At 38.3% G+C, this 20,543-nt stretch overlaps 1 protein-coding gene across 2 annotated transcripts in view; it reads right to left on the bottom strand.

The window, feature by feature from the left end:
• Positions 1 to 20,543, bottom strand: part of TBC1D8B (TBC1 domain family member 8B) — a 71,347-nt gene that overhangs the window by 46,952 nt on the left and 3,852 nt on the right. For both annotated transcript variants that reach the window (XM_055339124.1, XM_055339126.1), the window contains exon 2: positions 1,822 to 1,932. In XM_055339124.1, coding sequence (XP_055195099.1) covers positions 1,822 to 1,932 — 111 coding nt within the window. The remainder of the gene's footprint in view (positions 1 to 1,821; positions 1,933 to 20,543) is intronic.

The raw sequence follows: 20,543 nt of genomic DNA, 5'->3' as shown, positions 1-20,543 counted from the left end.
TCAAGGGAAAGTCCACAACAAAACTGCTCTTGATATTTACAAGCTTAGTTCAAAAAGAAATAAAATTATATTTGCTCATTTTTAGAAATGATGATCATAAAGGAATAAAGATATTAATTACATTTATTCTCTATTTCAATCTCTATATATGGAGACAAATACTATTTTCACCTCAAATGAGAGACTAAAATATTTAATGAAAGGAGAAAAAATAAATACAACTCATGAGAAAAGATACAAAATTCTGAAAACAAGACGCCAGTAACTGGTGCCTACAGCAACCAATATTTTTAAAGAGAATATACAGAGTGCCAGGACATAAATATAGAATTTAATCCATGGTCTTCAAATAATACAGTCAATACTATCCCTATAATCTATGTGACTGCAAACAACATGCACATGACAATACTATGTCAATGTCAACATGTTACTGAAGTCACAATACCAAGAAAAATAACTTTAATTAATCACAAATAAAAGCCATGGGAAAATTTTAAGCCTTTATTTTGGTCCTTTAGGTATAAGGAAGTTTTATTAGTAGGTAATTATTATAGCTCTGCATCATGTTAATTTGGGGGAATAAGTAACACAATAATCCTCCCTCTTTAAAGTGGAATGGACATTTTTCCCTACCTAACTTCTACCAACCAGATTTAGAGTTGAGGTTACAAATGTCTCAAAATGTCAGCAGGTATAATGTCTTCCTCATTTAGTTTAAATGGCATTCAATTTAAGAGAGCCAAGAGAAAACACCAGCAACACTAAAGAAAATATATAGGGAAATGCAAAAGACAAGCCACATATCTTTAAAAGTTCATGGTATGCTGTATGTTCACACATATAAACTATCCAGGAATTTACATGGGTTTTTTTTAAGTGTATCTACTTGGGAAGAGAGGGGGAGATGAAAGAACGAGAAAAAGGAAGTCTTTCAACATTAAAAAGGTCAGAAATTTGGGATTTTAATTTAGACCAACATTATAATGGCATCATAAAAGAAGTAAACTGTCATTTTTTAAAATTTTGAGTTGTTTTATTAGAAAGGATATCCTAATTCATTTTCTATGTACAAGGTATATTTATGTGAAAGCATCTCAACTATCTCAGCATGAATGAATACATAGCATTACCAGTAAAACATCTCTTCTTAGGATATAATCCCTTTTGTGAGAAAGTAGGTGTGTAACTAAAAATGTTTCAATTTTTTAGGCTTATACTTTCTTGGGGGACAATCTTTAGTTTTGGGCTTAATTCTCCTGAGTTATTACAGATGAAATGACGTATCTCATGAGGAGGTTCTCATCTTCTCAGCAGTTGGGTAAGCTGAAGAAAGGAATCATATAGCAGTAGTGCTGACCAAAATTTGCTCAAAATTTGCTGGAACACATGCTTTACATCCCTCACACTAATGGATTTTTTTAAAAAACTGTAATAATCTGTAATCCTTCTTATCTAAACAATCATATTATCTTGTCTCTCAATATAGAGTTACATGTTTAACTCTTTTCTAAATCAAAACTGAGGAGAATAAATGTAAATATTCAATTTCTTGGGCAGCCCCGGTGGCCCAGTGGTTTAGCGCCACCTTCAGCCCAGGGTGTGATCCTGGAGACCTGGGATTGAGTCCCACGTCAGGCTCCCTGCATGGAGCCTGCTTCTCCCTCTGCCTGTGTTTCTGCCTCTCTCTCTCTCTCTCTCTGTGTGTATGTCATGAATAAATAAATAAAATCTTTTTAAAAATTTCAATTTCTTAGTATCTTTATTTGATTATACGTTTTATTTTTATTTTTGATTATACGTTTTAAAAATCATACTCACCACATGCAATTGACAGGTAAACTTGAGAATCTGGTGTCTGGTGTAGGATGCGAAATGGAGCAACTTTAGCAGTAGAGTCTAAGACTGAATCAAGAGTCCCAACCAGAAGCCCTATTGTAATAAAGAGACCGGTGAAATAAAGATTTTACAAAACATAAAACCAGTATCATTTCATCTGAAAAAAAAATGGATTAATCTTTTTTAAAATTTCCAGCCCTAAGTTTCCTTATAAAGATTTTCTTAAGCAAAAAATCTATTCAGGATGAAAGGATTACTGTGATCCAATGTGAGTAGTGCTTGAGAATATTATCTTTCAATAAAAAAATAAGTCAGGTTCAATCATCTGAATCTCACTATATATTTACAGCACTTATATATATCCTTTACTAAGGTTGTACATATAGCACTAAGAATGTAGATTCTGGTACCAGAGATTTCCTGAGTTTGAATACTGATTCTGTCACTTGTGCCAAACTGAACCAGTTGTATTTACCTTTTTTTTTTCCATCCTCATTTGTACAATAAGGTTAAAATAGAACCTACCACAAAGGGTTGTTGTAAAGACAAAATGAGCTATGCTTACACACAAATATTAGAACAATGCTTAGCACGTAGTGTAACACTCAATATTAACGAATGATATTATTATATAAGAAAATCTTGGATATTTAAATAAGATAAAACCCTGATTAACAAAAATGTATAGGAAGGGGATTTTCTTTTTAACAATTCTTAATGCCTCAATTTGGAATTCAAGGCTTTCGATCAATTAGTTCCAATGTAATTATCTGATTATATTTCCTACTCCTTCCTAGAACAAAGTTTGCTGCTTTAAAATCAATTACTTTCTCGGGGGCACCTGGGTGGCTCAGTGGTTGAGCACCTGCCTTTGGCTCAGGTCATGATCCCAGGGCCTTGGGATAGAGGTCCACCATCAGACTCCCTACAGGGAGTCTGCTTCTCCCTTTGCCTATGTCTCTGCCTCTCTCTGTGTGTGTCTCTCATGAATAAATGAATAAAATCTTTTAAAAAAAAAACCCACAATTATTCTCTGTTAGAGTCTTTGCTAAGCAATTCCTTTTTTTACCTGTATATGCTAACGCAAGGCTCCCAGCTCAGTCCAGCTAATCTAAATTCTACATTTTCTTTAAGGCCCACTTTCCATATAGAACCTTTACTGGCAACGTCAAACAATAATGCCTTCTCTTTTCCCTGATTACTTGAAACACTTACAGTCTATGCAATACAACCTAGCATTTTGATTATTAGGCTAGTTATTTATTTTATTTTTTTTATTTTTTAGGCTAGCTATTATAGCTACTTTCTAAATGCTTCATGTATATGAATCTAGTCTCCTTACCTAAATTATTGGTTCTCTGAGAACAATTCATGTTCTCTACTCCTGGGTTTGTATCACCCCTAGCTTTCAACATATTGCTGGGTACAACAGGAGCAAAATTTCAATGGGATGACTGAAATATATAAAACTACCTTCCTTTTCTGGAAGCTTTGATTGGTTGAGTGTTGGTGTTGTTTTATGAGGCATTTCTCTTTAGTTTAGCATACAGATTTCTGAGAAAATATTTAAATCGATTACAAAATAGGCTTCTTTCCCTACTTAAAAGGAGTTAAGATTACAAGCAAGCTTTGAAAGAGAATATAGGTAGATTAGCGAATTTGTGGTAGGTAGTTATGAGCATCAAGGGAGGTAAATTAGAAAGTAAGGGGGTAGAATAAAGATATAAAGAGAAATTTTGTTTGGCTGAGAGGGTAAGAGAGTCAATGTAAGAATCAATAAAGAGTAAAAATAGGGGTCACAAATGCACATTAACATTAACAATCTGACAGAGGGTTTCCATAGTGGGGATAAAGTATCAAGAAAGATTTTGGAAATGGCAACATGTACAGATTACAGAGAAAAAAGTCATCTGATATGAAAAAAGTTCTGGTAAGAATGGAAGAATTTAAGAAATAGAAATAAGAAAATCTAGACAAATATTATGAAACAGGAGGCGTTGGGGAAGAGAATGGGAATGAGGAGAGACAGACGAAGTGATAATATTTCAACTAATAATGACAAAATTCCTGAAGGATCTGGAGATAAAGAAAAAAAAATTCTATCACTTTTAGCATGAAAAAAAAAGACTGTGAGAAATTAGATTTGGCTAAGAGTTCAAGGATAAAGAAAGAAAAGTAGGAGCTAAACAATGCAGATAGCCTCTTCAAAGCAATGTGGTTGAAATTATTCAGGAAATGGAAACAAGGATAATGTTCTCAGTTTGAAGACCAGGAAGTAAAACTATTCAGAAGAAAGACAAAAGAGTAGATGTAAAAGAACCAAAAGAGGTAACTCTCTTCAGGTTGAAACACAAAAAATCATGTGTATGAATGTCTGTGTATATAAATATCATATGACATCTAGACAAAATTGTCAAAATAAAGGAATTATAACTTTAAATAAAAACATTTATGAAACAGTTCTAACTGCTAGATTTGCCTTCCAAGAATTTAAATTCTAAAATTTTCAAACAATTATTTTCAAATTTGTAGGGAAAATCATTTATTTTAACTTTATTACATTTTAAATAAAACTAGCTCAAATTTTACTTCCTTATTTACATATACTAGAAAAAGTAGTATTAGAACAGGAGAAAGAACAAAATGAAAAAAAAAAAGAAAAAAGTCTTGCTCAGCTGAAAAATCATGGTGGGAATGTGGATGTGTGAGGAGGCAGGAAAGAAAGGGGAGACCACAGGTAATCATTCCTGAGTAACATAATAATCATTAGTCCCTTGATAGAAAGTTGTGAGACTGGGGACAAAGCAGTCAAAGTCACTGGTAAGAAAGGTCATTTTTTTTTTGGTAGCAGCAACAGCAGCAGTAGAAATGTCCACAAGATTATAAGTGTCTTATACTATGTACAAAGGAAATAGCTCAGTTTTTGTAAGTACATTAAATCAGTCAGTATAAAACTACAACAAATAATCTGGAAGCTAGCACTAGAATACATTTCCAGTCACTTGGGGAACTCTTGAAGCTCTTTAAGCTATAATCATCATTGAGTCCTTGCAAGTCAATCAGGAATTAATATGCCAACGTCTGGGTTGTAAAAGTACAAGAAAACAAGTAGATAACTTTGGGTTGCTTTTCTATGTATATACAGAGGTTTATTATCTGATAGCCTGAACATCCAAGGTCATCAATCATCCTTACACATGGGAATTTCTAGAGCTACAGTAAATTGGGAAGAGAGCAGACACTGTTAGCTATATGACAGAACACGCAATTTAAAAACTGAAGTTCAGGGATCCCTGAGTGGCGCAGCGGTTTTGCGCCTGCCTTTGGCCCAGGGCGCGATCCTGGAGACCCGGGATCTAGTCCCACGTCGGGCTCCCTGCATGGAGCCTGCTTCTCCCTCTGCCTGTGTCGCTGCCTCTCTCTCTCTCTCTCTCTCTCTCTCATGAATAAATAAATAAAATCTTTAAAAAAAAACAAAACTGAAGTTCAGGGTAGCCTGGGGGCTCAACGGTTTATCACCGCCTTCAGCCCAGGGCATGATCCTGGAGACCAGGGATCGAGTCCCACATCAGGCTTCCTGCATGGAGCCTGCTTTTCCCTCTGCTTATGTCTCTGCCTCTTTCTCTCTGTGTCTCTCATGAATAAATAAAATATTTTTAAAAAAATTTTTAAAAATCAACAAATGTGATTATCTCTTGTTTTAAAACTTCACTTCTGGGATGCCTGAGGGGCTCAGTGGTTTAGCGCCTGCCTTCCGCCCAGGGCGTGATCCTGGAGTCCCAGCGAGTCCACATCGGCCTCCCTACATGGACCCTGCTTCTCCCTCTGCCTCTCTCTCTCTCTGTGTCTCTCATGAATAAATAAATAAAATACTAAAAAAAAAATAAAATAGGGAAGCCCCGGGTGGCTCAGTGGTTTAGAGCCGCCTTCAGCCCAGGGCGTGATCCTGGAGACCTGGGATCAAGTCCCATGCCTGGCTCCCTGCATGAAGCCTGCTTCTCCCTCTGCCTGTGTCTCTGCCTCTCTCTCTCTCTCTCTCTCTCTGTGTGTGTCTCTCATGAATAAATGAAATATTTTTTAAAAAAATAAAATAAAACTTCACTTCTTTATATTGGATTAAGGCAGGAAAAAAAACCAAGACCATCTAGACTGGAGTTAAAAGAACAATGGAGACAGAAAACAACAAAGGTTTAACTCTCAAGTCTCTTTAATTCTCTATCTCCGGTTTTTCTATTCTACAGATTAGGGCATTCCTTTTTAACAACCTTTTCTAGTTGCTAAGGGTATTATACCTTGAGTCTCATATTTTCCAACCACAAATAAATGAATCTGTAACACCTGCTGTGTCCCCAATGACTGCCATCTTTTGCTTTTGCTCTATCACATTATTTGTCCTGCTTAGAATGTCCTCCTCATTTATCTCTACCAAATCACATCCCAGATATTATTAGTTCTCATATTTGGCTGATTTAATTAAAGAAAATAAAACTGCTTTTTGACAAGATGCTTCTCAGATGTCACGCTGGAATTCTGCCACCAGAATACCACCTCTTGTTATTAATCACTGCTTTTAAGAATCTTTGTATCATTTAACAGGACATCTGATAAGCATACTTTACACCAGAGCTGGCCTTGGAAAATTGTTTTGGGGGCTTCAAATACTCCTCATTCATGACTGTAAGTTACTCAAATCAGGCTGATATTATTATTACTGACTACCCCAGTAATTATATATTTGCTTGCTTACTTGTTTATTATCTGTCTGTCCCACTAGATTATGGACTCTGGAGGGGTAGGATCTATTCCTGTTTTATTCACTACTGTATACCCAACACCCAGGACAGTAAGTAATTACCACCCCATTTCTCTGTTTCTCTTCATAACAAAATTCCTAGAAAGAATTATAAATATTCACTCTGCCTCCAAATACCTGCTTAGCTTCATATCCTCTAGTCCGTCTGGTCTCTGCTCATAGGTAACCTTAAAGTAGCCTTCCCAGACCAAATTTATCTAAAACACCAACCTCTTCCCCTCTCTATAATTACATCTTACTTTATTTTCCTTCATATAGCCATGTATTACGTATTTGTTTGCCTCTCTCAACTAGAATGTTAGCCCCATGAGAATAAGGATTTTGTTTTGCTCACTTGCTATTATCTCCAGTACCTAAAAGAGTGGTTTTTAAAAAGCACTTGGTTAAGTATGTGTTAAATGAATGTTATCCTCTTCAACCACATACAGGATTTACTCTTATCTTTGTACTTATATAACAGGAGCAAAAGGTGGAAGACTGCAGATTTTCTAACGTAAAGGTAATATAAAATCCAAGTCATAGCTGTACTCCAACAGGGTAAGGTAACCATTATGGTGTCATTTCTTTTCTTAATTTTTTCCTTACCTTACATCCATAGTCCTTCCACAACTGCAACTATCCAGGAGAAGCAAAAGTTTTCTTTTTTTTTTTTAAATTTTTTTTTTTAAATTTATTTATGATAGTCACACAGAGAGAGAGAGAGGCAGAGACACAGGCAGAGGGAGAAGCAGGCTCCATGCACCGGGAGCCCGATGTGGGATTCGATCCTGGGTCCCCAGGATCGCGCCCTGGGCCAAAGGCAAGCGCCAAACCGCTGCGCCACCCAGGGATCCCAAGCAAGAGTTTTCATCAGCTGAATCACTTCTACATCAAGTATCATGTTTTGAAAAATATAACTAATGTGACTCAAGTTATATATATTCTTCAATACCATTCAGTAAGACAAGTGATGCTTTTATCTGTAGAAGTGCATTTGGAGAACTTCCAGGTTTTAGGCACTCAGATCAAAATGAAATACTGCTGTGATATTATATTCTAATACTTATATATCATTTTGGTTATAAATCTTTTTTTTAAGATTTACTTATGAGAGAGAGAGAGAGAGAGAGAGAGAGAGAGAGAGAGAGAGAGGCTGAGTCACAGGCAGAGGGAGAGGCAAGCTCCATGCCGGGAGCCCGACGCGGGACTCAATCCCGGGACTATAGGATCGCGCCCTGGGCCAAAGGCAGGCGCTAAACCGCTGAGCCACCCAGGGATCCCCCAGTTATAAATCTTAAATGCATAATCACTATCATACCAAAGTTACTGAATAACTATCAGTTTTATTTTTGTAGGGGAAATCACTGCAGATTGGACATATTCAATATTACTATTTCAAATCACTTTCTATATATAACATGGGAAATCCAATTACTAGGGAAAATGGTATGAATATTCATGTTCCTTTGGCTCTATAGAAAATGGTACTCTGAAAAAAAAAGAAAATGGTACTCTGTTAATAGATAAATGAATATCAGATGTTTATAAAGTTGCTCAAAACTCATTTGAATCTCAGAACAATGCCATGAGGCAAGGAAGATAGGTTTTGTTCCCATTTTACAGACGAGGAAACAAAACCTTTATAAAGGGAACCCTCTTACACTGTTGGTGGGAATGTGAACTGGTGCAGACACTCTGGAAAACTGTGTGGAGGTTCCTCAAAGAGTTAAAAATAGACCTGCCCTACGACCCAGCAATTGCACTGTTAGGGATTTACCCCAAAGATTCAGATGCAATGAAACGCCGGGACACCTGCACCCCGATGTTTCTAGCAGCAATGTCCACAATAGCCAAACTGTGGAAGGAGCCTCGGTGTCCATCGAAAGATGAATGGATAAAGAAGATGTGGTCTATGCATACAATGGAATATTACTCAGCCATTAGAAATGACAAATACCCACCATTTGCTTCAACGTGGATGGAACTGGAGGGTATTATGTTGAGTGAAGTCAATCGGAAAAGGACAAACAGTGTATGTTCTCATTCATTTGGGGAATATGAATAATAGTGAAAGGGAATATAAGGGAAGGGAGAAGAAATGTGTGGGAAATATCAGAAAGGGAGATAGAACATGAAGACTTCTAACTCTGGGAAATGAACTAGGGGTGGTGGAGGGGGAGGAGGGTGGAGGGTGGGGGTGAATGGGTGACGGGCACTGAGGGGGACACTTGACGGGATGAGCACTGGGTGTTATTCTGTATGTTGGTAAATTGAACACCAATAAAAATTAATTTATTAAAAAAAATGAAAGATGAATGGGTAAAGAAGATGTGGTTTATGCATACAATGGAATATTACTCAGCCATTAGAAACGACAAATACCCACCATTTGCTTCAATGTGGATGGAACTAGAGGGTATTATGCTGAGTGAAGTAAGTCAATCGGAGAAGGACGTGTATGTTCTCATTCATTTGGGGAATATAAATAATAGTGAAAGGGAATATAAGGGAAGGGAGAAGAAATGTGTGGGAAATAACAGAAAGGGAGACAGAACATAAAGACTCCTAACTCTGGGAAACGAACTAGGGGTGGTGGAAGGGGAGGAGGGCAGGGGGGGGTGAATGGGTGACGGGCACTGAGGGGCACACTTGACGGGATGAGCACTGGGTGTTATTCTGTATGTTGGTAAATTGAACACCAATAAAATATTAATTTATTAAAAAAAATCTTTATAAAACAATTACAGCTGAATAGAAACATAAAAATATTAAAGAATCACAGAAGACAAAGGTAGTACGGTTAATGAGTGGAATCAATGAATTCAATGGTGTACTTATATATTTGTGGATGTTCGCTTGCGGTTGACTTATGAAAAAAAGAATTCCATAGAGGAACCCCTGGGGAGGGCAAATTATACTGTGCTCTGTTCCCTCCCTAAAACATTTTGATCCATACGAAATCAAGTAAAAAGTTACTTTTAAAGATTTCTTTGAATGAGAAAGGTCAGCCTTGCAGGAGGTTCTGAAAAATAAAAGTTGGTCAATGTCATCACTTTTTAGTCTTTTTTTTTTCATGAAAATGAAAACTCAATAGCAAATATTAGTTTCCTACTTACATTATAAATTTCCAATATCTTAGCCAAAAAACTCTCTTTGTATACAATACATATCATTACTATTACTTTAACTTAACTCTTGAGGATTGAAGATTCATGATCCTAAGGTAAAGCTGAGTAGTGCTTTCTTGTCTAGGCCTAAGGAAAGAAACACCCTAGCAACAAGCAAGGGAGGGGAAAGGAAGAGAGCAGTGTTAGCAACAGGTATCTAAAAAATCTCCTGAGTCTTATAGGTAAGCAGTCAATAATCCTTCCACTACTACCAAGAAAAAGTGGTGACAGTGATCATCTTTCACATCTTAAAACCACCAATGAAGCTGCCCTTTATCACTCAAAACAACACAGACAGACTTAGAGGGTAAGACGTTAAGTGAAATAACTCAGTCAGATAAAGACAAATACCATTTAATTTCACTCATGTGGAATGTAAGAAACAAATGAATAAATCAACACAGAGATAAACAAACAAAAAACAAACTCTTTAAATATACAGAATTAGTGAATCCCAGAGGGGAGGTGGGTTGGTGGATGTATGAAACAAATAAAGGGGATTAAGAGTACACTTATTGTGATGAGAAATGACTAATCTACAGAATTGTTGAATCACTATATTATATAACTAAAACTAATATAACACTGTGTAATTATACTGGAATTAAATATTTTTATTTTTTCATTTGTTTTCATTGAACTTCAATTTTCCAACATATATCCCATCAACTTCCCTTTTCAGTGCCCATCACCCATTTACCACAAAGCCCCTGCCCACCTCTCAGAGTTAGGAGTCTCTCATGGTTTGTCTCCCTCTCTAATTTTTCCCAGTCAGTTCCCCTCCTTTCCCTTATAATCTCCTTCACAATTTCTTATACTCCCCATATGAGTAAAACCATGTGATGATTGTCCTTCTCCAACTGACTTACTTCACTCAGCATAATACCCTCCAGTTTCATCCACATCAAGGCAAATGGTGGGTATTTGTCCTTTCTGATGGCTGAGTAATATTCCATTGTAATATATATATATATATATATATATATATATATATATATATATATACCACATCTTCTTTATCCATTCATCTGTCAAAGGACATCATGGCTCATTCCACAGATTGGCTACTGTGGATATTGTTGCTATGAACATTGGGGTGCAGGAGTCCCGGCATTTCACTGCATCTGTATCTTTGGGGTAAAACCCAGCAGTGCAATTGCAGAGTCACAGGGTAGCTCTATTTTTATCTCTTTGAGGAACCTCTACACAATTTTTCAGAGTGGCTGCACCAGTCTGCATTCCCACCAACAGTGCCAGATGGTTCCCCCTTCTCCACATCCTCTCCAACATTTGTTGTTTCCTGTCTTGTTAATTTTTGCCATTCTCACTGCTGTAAGGTGGTATCTCATTGTGGTTTTGATTTGTAGTTCCCTGATGGCAAGTGATGCAGAGCATTTTCTCATGTGCTTGTTAGCCATGTGTTATGTCTTCTTTACTGAAATTTCTGTTCATTTCTTCTGCCCATTTCATGACTGGATTTCTTGTTTCTTGGGTGCTGAGTTTAACAAGTTCTTCATAGATCTTAAATACTAGCCCTTCATCTGATATGTCATTTGGAAATATCTTCTCCCATTCTATAGGTTGTATTTTAGTTTTGTTCACTGTTTCTTTTGCTGTGCAGAAGATTTTTATCCTGATTAAGTCCCAATAGTTCATTTTTGCTTTTGTTTCCTTTGCCTTCATACATGTATCTTGCAAGAAGTTACAGTGGCCAATTTCAAAATGGGTGTTGCCTGTGTTCTCCTCTAGGATTTTGATGGATTCTTGTCTCACATTTAGATCTTCCCACCATTTTGAGTTTATCTTTGTGTATGGTGTAAGAGAATGGTCTAGTTGCATTTTTCTGCACGTGGCTGTCGAATTTTCTCAACACCATTTATTGAGGAGACTTTTTTTCCAGTGGATACTCTTTCCTGCTTTGTCGAATATTAGTTGACCGTAGAGTTGAGGGCCCATTTCTGGGTTCTGTATTCTGTTCCATTGATCTAGGTGTCTGTTTTTGTGCCATACTATCTTGATGATAACAGGTTTTTTTAAAAGTACATTTCTACTTGTTTTATTTTTTTAATTTTATATATATTATATATATATTTTAAATTTTTATTATATATATTTTTAATTATGTAAATATAATTTAATTAAGAGAGAGAGGCAGAGACACAGACAGAGGGAGAAGCAGGCTCCATGCAGGGAGCCTGACATGGGACTCAATCCTGGGTCTCCAGGATAATGCCCTGGAGTGAAGGCGGTGCTAAACCACTGAGCCACCCGGGCTGCCTGATGATCACAGTTTTGTAATACGGCTTGAAATCTGGTATTGTGATGCCCTGGCATTGGTTTTCTTTTTCAATATTCCTCTGGCTATTTGGGGTCTTTTCTGATTCCATACAAATCTTAAGATTATTCGTTCTAACTCTGTGGAGAAAGTCCATGGTATTCTGGTAGGGATTGCATTGAATGTGTAGCAAATTGCCCTGGGTAGCATAGACATTATCACAATATTAATTCTTCCAATCCATGAGCATGGAATATTTTTCCATCTCTTTGTGTCTTCTTCAATTTCTTTCAGAAGTGTTCCATAGTTTTTAGGGTATAGATCCTTTACCTCTTTGATTAGGTTTATTCCTAGGTATCTTATGCTTTTGGGTGCAATTGTCAATGGGATTGACTCCTTAATTTCTCTATCTTCAGTCTCATTGTTAGTGTATAGAAGTGCCACTGATTTCTGGGCATTGATTTTGTATCCTGCCACACCGCTGAGTTGCTGTATGAGTTGTAGCAATGTTGGGGTGAAGTCTTTTGGGTTTTCTACATACAGCATCATGTCATCTGCGAAGAGGGAGAGTTTGACTTCTTTGCCAATTTGAATGCCTTTTATTTATTTTTGTTGTCTGATTGCTGAGGCAAAGACTTCTAGTACTATGTTGAATAGCAGTGGTGAGAGTAGATATCCCTGTTGTGTTCCTGATCTTAGGGGAGACTGTCTTTCCCCCTTCTCTATTGAGAAGGATATTCACTGTGGGCTTTTCATAAATGGCTTTTAAGATATTGAGGAATTTTCCCTCTATCCCTACACTTTGAGGAGTTTTAATCAGGAATGGATGCTGTATTTTGTCAAATGCTTTCTCTGCATCTATTGAGAGGATCATAGGGTTCTTGTTTCTCCTCTTGTTGATGTGCTCTATCACGTTGAATGTTTTATGAAAGTTAAACCAGCCTTGCATCCTGGGGATAGATCCCACTTGGTCATGGTGAATAATCTTCTTAATGTACTATTGGATCCTATTGGCTAGTATCTTGTTGAGAATGTTTGCATCTGTGTTCATCAGGGATATTGGTATATACTTCTCCTTTTGGTGGGGGTATTTGTCTGCTTTCTTTAAATGCTTTTTAAAACCATTTCTTCTTTAAATCCTTAATATAATTCCCTTGGGAAGCCATTTGACCCTAGACTTTTGTGTCTTGGGAGGTTTTTGATGACTGCTTCAATTTCCTCACTGATTACTGGCCGCTTCAGATTTTCTATTTCTTCCTGTTTCAGTTTTGGTAATTTGTGGTTTTCCAGAAATGCAACCATTTCTTCTAGACTGCCTAATTTGTTGGCAATTAGCTGCTCATAATACGTCTTTAAAATTGTTTGTATTTCCTTGGTATTGGTTGTGATCTTGCTCTTTTTTAAAAAAAGATTTTATTTATTTATGAGAGAGGGAAAGAGAGGGAGAGAGAGGGAGAGAGAGGGAGAGAGAGGAGAGAGAGGAGAGAGAGGAGAGAGAGAGAGAGAGAGAGAGAGAGAGAGAGGCAGGCAGAGACATAGGCAGAGGGAGAAGCAGGCTCCATGCAGGAAGCCCAATCAGCCCTGGGACTTGATCCCAGGACTCCAGGATCATGCCCTGGGCCAAAGGCAGGCACTAAACTGCTGAGCCACCCAGGGATCCCCAATCTTGCTCTTGCATTTGTGATTTTATTCACTTGAGTCTTTTCTCTTTTCTTTTTAATAAGGATGTCTAGGGGCTTCTCTATCTTACTAATTCTTTCAAAGAACCAGCTCCTGGTTATGTTGATCTGTTCTACAGTTCTTCTGGTCTCTATTTCATTGAGTTCTGTTCGAATCTTTTTCTCTCTCTTCTGCTTGGTGTAGGTTTTTTTTTAAAAAAAAATTTTTATTGAAGTTCAATTTGCCAACATATAGCGTAACACTCAGTGCTCATCCTGCCAAGTCCCCCCTCAGTGCCCATCACCCAGTTACCCCAACCCCCCACCTACTTCCCCTTCCACTACCCCTTGTGCATTTCCCAGAGTTACATGTCTCTCATGTTTTATCACCCTCACTGTTATTTTCACTCATTTTTATCTCCTTTCCCTTTATTCCCTTTCACAAACTTTTATATTGCCCAAATGAATGAGACCATATAATGTTTGTCCTTTTCCGATTGACTTATTTCATTCAGCATAATACCCTCCAGGTCCCTCCACGTTGGTGTAGGTTTTACTTGCGGTTCTTTCTCTTTCTCTTCCTTTAGATGCGAGGTTAACTTGTGTATTTGAGTTTTTTCCAATTTTTTGAGGGAGGCTTGTATTGCAATGTATTTCCCTCTTAGGACCGCTTTTGCTGCATCCCAAAGGTTTTGAAGGGTTGTATATTCATTTCCATTAGTTTCCATGAATCTTTTTAATTCTCTAATTTCCTGGTTGACCCATTCATCTTTAAGTAAGATGTTCTTTAACCTTCATGTGTTTGAGCTTCTTCCAAATTTCTTCTTGTGATTGGGTTCTAGTTTCAAGGCACTGTGGTCTGAAAATATGAAGGGGACAATCCCAATCATTTGGTATCGGTTCAGACCTGATTTGTGACCCAGTATGTGGTCTATTCTGGAGAAAGTTCCATGTCCACTTGAGAAGAATGTGTATTCAGTTGTGTTTGGATGTACAGTTCTGTGTATATCTGTGAAATCTATTTGGTCCAGTGTATCATTCAAGGCCCTTGTTTCTTTTGTGATGCTCTGCTTAGAAGATCTGTTATTTGCAGAAAATGCCATGCTAAAGTCTCCTACTATTAGTGTATTATTATCTAAGTATGTCTTTACTTTGGTTATTAATTGACTGATATACTTGGCAGCTCCCACATTAGGGGCATAAATATTCATGACTGTTAGGTCTTCTTCTTCAATAGACCCTTTAAGTATGATATAGTATCCCTCTTCATCTCTTACTACAGTCTTTGGGATAAACTTTATCTGATATGAGGATGGCTACCCAGCTTTCTTTTGAGGAGCATTTGAATGGTAAATGGTTCTCCACTTCTTCATTTTCAGGCTGGAGGTGTTCTAGGGTCTAAAATGAGTCTCTTGTAGACAGCATACAGATGGGTCTTGCTTTTCTTCCAGTCTGATACCCTGCGTCTTTTGAGGGATCATTTAGCCCATTCACGTTCAGAATAAATATTGAAAGATATGAATTTAGTGTCATCGTATTACCTATTCATCCCCTGTTTTGTAGATTGTTTCTTTGGGCTTCCTCTTTCTTTTACAGGGTCTCCCTTAATATTTATTGCAGAGTGGTTTGTTGGTCATATATTCTTTCAGTTTTTGCCTATCCTGGAAGCTCTTTATCTCTCCTATTCTGAATGAGAGCCTTGCTGGATAAAGTATTTTTGGCTGCATGTTCTGCTCATTTAGTACTCCGTATAGGGACTCCTGGGTGGCTCAACGGTTAGGCATCTGACTTCGGCCCAGGGCGTGATCCTGGAGTCCCAGGATCGAGTCCCACATCAGGCTCCCTGCACGGAGCCTGCTTCTCCCTCTGCCTGTGTCTCTGCCTCTCTCTCTGTGTGTCTCTCATGAATAATTTTTTTTTTAAAAAGTACTCTGTATGTATCATGCCAGCCCTTTCTGGCCTGCTAGGTCTCTGTGGAGAGGACTGCTGTTAATCTGGAATTTCTCCCCATAATTTAAGAATCTGTTGTTTTGCACTACTTTAAGAATTTTCTCTTTATCTTTGAAATTTGCAAGTTTCACTATTAAATGTCGAGGTATTGAACGGTTTTTACTGATCTTGGGTGGGGGGGGGTCCTATCTCTTGGATCTGAATGCCTGTTTCCTTCCCCAGGTTAGGGAGGTTCTCAGCTATGATTTGTTCAAATATACTTTGTGGTCCTCTCTCTCCCTCAGCCACTTCTGGAATCCCAATTATACATATATTCTTCCTTCTCAAGCTATCATTTATTTCCCTACGACTTTCTTCATGGGCTCTTGTTTATCTCTTTTTTTCCTCAGCTTCCTTCCTTACCATCAACTTGTCTTCTATGTCACTCACTCTCTCTTCAACCTCCTTAACCCTAGCAGTTAGGACATTCAGTTTGGATTGCATCTCATTTAATCTTTTTTTTTATTTAATCTATTTTTAATTTCGCCCTGATTAGATCTCAATTCTGCAGTAACAAAGTCTCTAGAGTCCTTTATGTTTTTTTTCCAGAGCCACCAGTAGCTTTATAATTGTACTTCTGAATTGATTTTCTGACATTGTATTGAAATCCAAATTCCTTAAAAAAAAAAAAAGAAATCCAAATTCTGTAACTCTGTGGCAGAAAGTAGTTTCAGGTTCTTTCTTTTATGGTGAATTATTCCTTCTAGTCATTTTGTCTAGTGCAGAGTGGCTGTTTGAGTGGGCTGAGTCAAAAATATCAACCATGACCTAAGTAAAATACACCCTAGATAATTTTGAAAAGGTCAGAGACCAGAAAATAAAAGAAAAAGAGAACAGAATAAAATAAAAGGACCATTAAAGTGAAAAATAAATTTTAAAACAAAGTAGTAAAAATAAAAAGCCAAAAATAAAGAAGAAAAAAGAAAAAGAAAAAAAAAGTAAAGAAAAGAGGAAAAAGAAAAATTAAGGGGGGAGGGATGGTGGTGGTGAAGAAGTGTAGGGAGAATGTAGTCTACCTGAGGGGTCCTAGATGTTGATTCTCTTGGTTCTGAGTGTGTACTGTTCTGTATGTTAGAAGATGCTCAATCCCAAATTTATATAAGCCAACAATACTTATTAATAGCCCCAACATTGACCACCAAAACATAAACAAGATAAGAGGGTGCAGAATGGCAAGGAAGAGAGAATATAATCCTACAGAATGAACCTACAGGGTGTTCCCCTTGTCTCTGGGTGTCTGTTGGTCTGTTTTAGAAGGTGCTAACTTCCACCATTGTAAAACAAAACGAGGCAGAAAAAAACAAAAAACAAAAACCCTTATCTCATGTATCTATCAAAATTAAACTGAGTATGTTGAAGGGAATCCAGAAGTGAAAAACATATCTAAGACATGTAATTGTAGAAATATGAAAATCAAAAAGGAAAATACTTAAAAATGAAGAGCTGGTAAAATATTGTAGTTAAAGTGGGAAAAGAAAAAAATATTGGAAATTTTTTTAAATTTTTATTTATTTATGATAGTCCCACAGAGAGAGAGAGAGAGAGAGGCAGAGACACAGGCAGAGGGAGAAGCAGGCTCCATGCACCGGGAGCCCGACGTGGGATTCGATCCCGGGTCTCCAGGATCGCGCCCTGGGCCAAAGGCAGGCGCCAAACCGCTGCGCCACCCAGGGATCCCAATATTGGAAATTTTTAGTCTGATATAAAAACAACGATCTCCAGCCTGGTCCTGGAGCTTTCCCATACTACTTGTTCAGTAAACCTGCTCTTCCCTTTTTCTTCCAGCTGGTCTTCTGAGGGAGGTCCTGCTGTGATGATTCTCAGGTGTGTGCACCTGGGGAAGATGTCCCGCCTCCTGCTGGGTGCCAGGCTCAGTGGGAGTTGTTTATCCTGTGAGACCTTTGTTCACTAGTGTCCCTGCCTCTCCCAGGCACAAGGTGAAACAAAGAGGAAAAACAATGGTGGTGGCCAGATTCCCAGGTCTGGAGTCAAGCTCCCTTTGAGTAACTAATTATAGTCTCCCAGTTGGCACTGGCCTAGATGCTCCTGGGGTGGCAGGGGTGTGCTGATCTGCACCGCTTGGGGGTGCCCCATGGCAGGAGAGTCCTCGCTGTCCTGTGCCCTCCCTGCCTCCGCCTGTGTGGGGTGGTGGGGCGCAGGAAGGCTGGCTTTGTCCACTTGGGCGCCCTGGGATCTGGGGCCCTGTGCCGCTGGACCCGCGCTCCCAGGGACTGCCTCTCCTGAAGGGAACAGGGCACAGTCACCTCCATCCGGAGCCAGCCCGCCTAACCAACTGGCTTCTCCCAAATGCCCCAGAGGGCTGCAGCGCTCCAGGCCTTTACTGATATCAGACTGCAGTTTGCGGTGAGCTTTCTGCCAGGCGCCCCTCCTCTTATAGTGATTCGGGGAACCTTGAGGCTTCACTGCCCCTCCTGCGATTCTGCCTGATTTCCCTGCTAAACACTTTTCTGTTAGGGAAAACTGGCGTGGATTTTTAAAGTTCCTGCTTCTCCAGGGCTGGGCTTTCCTACCCGAGTCTTTCACCACTCCACTTTAGCCTGGCTACTTGGGCTTCTCCTCCCCCACTTTATTGGTTTTATTTTTTTTCTTCCTACTCCTTAGAAGTGAAAACTTTTCTCTCTGTAGCATTCCAGGTGTTCTCTCTTTAAATCTCAGGTCAAATTTGTAGGTGTTCAGGATGTTTTGAAAGTTACCTAGGTAAGTTAGTGGGCCCAGGAGAGTTATGGACCCCTACTTTTCCACCCTCTTGCCCCTCCCTCTTAAATACATTTTTAAGAAAGAGATCTTTATTTTTATTTTATTTTTTATTTTTTGTAGTTTCAAGTTTTTATTTAAATTTCAGTTAGTTAACATACGGTGTAATATTAGTTCCATGTTGTAGAATTCAGTGATTTATTACTTACATACAACACTCAGTGCTTATCAGAAGTGCCCTTCGTAATACCCATCACCTATTTAGTCCACCCCCCAGCCCACCTCCTCTCCAGCAATCTTTAGTTTGTTCTCTATGATTAAGAGTCTGTGTCTTGGTTTGCCTCTCTTCTTTTTCCCTATGTTCATCTGTTTTGTTTCTTAAATTTCACATATAATTGAAATCATATGGGGGGCAGCCAAGGTGGCTCAGTGGTTTAGGACTGCCTTCAGCACAGGGCTAAAGACCCAGGATCGAGTCCCACGTTGGGCTCCCTGCATGGAGCCTGCTTCTCTGTCTGCCTGTGTCTCTGCCTCTCTCTCTCTCTCTCTCTCTCTCTCTCTGTCTCTCATGAATAAATAAATAAAATCTTTTTTTAAAAAAAGAAATCATATGGTATTTGTCTTTCTCATACTTTACTTATTTTGCCTATCATAATACTCTCTAGCTCATCCACATCACTGCAGTGGTAAGATTTCATTCCTTTTTATGGCTGAGTAATATTGCATCAGGGTACAAAAATACTGATTCAAAGGGGCACATGCTCTCTGATTTTAATAGTAGCATTATCAACAATAGCCAAATTATAAAAAGAGCTCAAATGATCATCAACTGATGAATGGATAAAGAAGTTGTTGTATGTGTATATGTATGTGTATAGAAAGATGCACACACACTCATATATATGTAAAATGCATATTACTTTTGTAGCTATTAGTGCAATGGATGGATCATAGCTTAGTTCTATTTTTTAACTTTTTAAGGAACCTCCATACTGTTTTCCACAGTAGCTCCCCCAGTTTGCATTCTCACCAATAGCACAAAAGGGCCGCCCTTTCTCCACATCCTCATCAACATCTATTGCTTTCTTCTTTTTTTAAAATTTTTTAAAATTTATTTATTTATGATAGTTACAGAGAGAGAGAGAGAGAGAGAGAAAGAGAGAGAGGCAGAGACACAGGCAGAGGGAGAAGCAGGCTCCATGCACTGGGAGCCCGATGTGGGATTCGATCCCGGGTCTCCAGGATTGCGCCCTGGGCCAAAGGCAGGTGCCAAACCGCTGCGCCACCCAGGGATCCCCATCTATTGCTTTCTACATTGTTAACTTTAGCCATCTTTAAAGTACACTTGACCCTTGAATAACGTGGGTTTGAACTGAGCAGGCCACTTATATGTGGATTTTGCCCCATATAGTTCATTACTATAAATGTATTTATTCCTATGATTTCTTTAACACTATCTTTTCTCTAGCCTAACTTTGGTGTAAGAATACCATATATAACACATACACAAAATATATGCTAATCGACTGTTTGTTATTGGTAAAGCTTCCTGTCAATAGGAGGGTATAAGTACTTAAATTTGGGGGGAGTCAAAATTTATGCGTGGATTTGTGAATCCACATGGAAGGTGGGAGGTCTGGCATGCCTAACTTCCATGTTGTTCAAGAGTTAACTGTAATTTTTTACTTGATTTCACATGGATCAAAATGTTCCAGGGAGTAAAGGAGGGAAGTACAGACTATGATTTGTCCTCCTTAGGGTTGCCCTATGGGATTTTCTCATTAATAAGTCAAAATATTTATTATTTTACAGGGTGGGTGTGGGTGGGGATTTGATATTTCCTTACCTAAAATGTAATGTCATGGACACCATCCAGGCACTTCGGTCCCAATAATAAGTTACTTGGGAGGCTAAAAATTTTATCAGTTTGTTCCTTTGTGAACATGAAGTGCAGGCATATTTTGCTAAGAAAAAAATTAGAACATTTTCAGAGTTGGGCTCCTTGAATTGGGAGTAGGGAAAAAAGAAAGCCCTATATTTTTGAGGGATGTTCATTTTTTTTTTTGAGGGATGTTCATTAAGAAATTCTTTAAAAGGCTACCTTACTG

Source organism: Nyctereutes procyonoides, unplaced genomic scaffold (assembly GCF_905146905.1).
Source record: "Nyctereutes procyonoides isolate TBG_1078 unplaced genomic scaffold, NYPRO_anot_genome, whole genome shotgun sequence".
NCBI classification, from domain to species: Eukaryota; Metazoa; Chordata; class Mammalia; order Carnivora; family Canidae; genus Nyctereutes; species Nyctereutes procyonoides.
The sequence above is the reverse complement of the archived record's forward strand: the minus strand, read 5'-3'. Positions and strand labels throughout refer to the sequence as shown.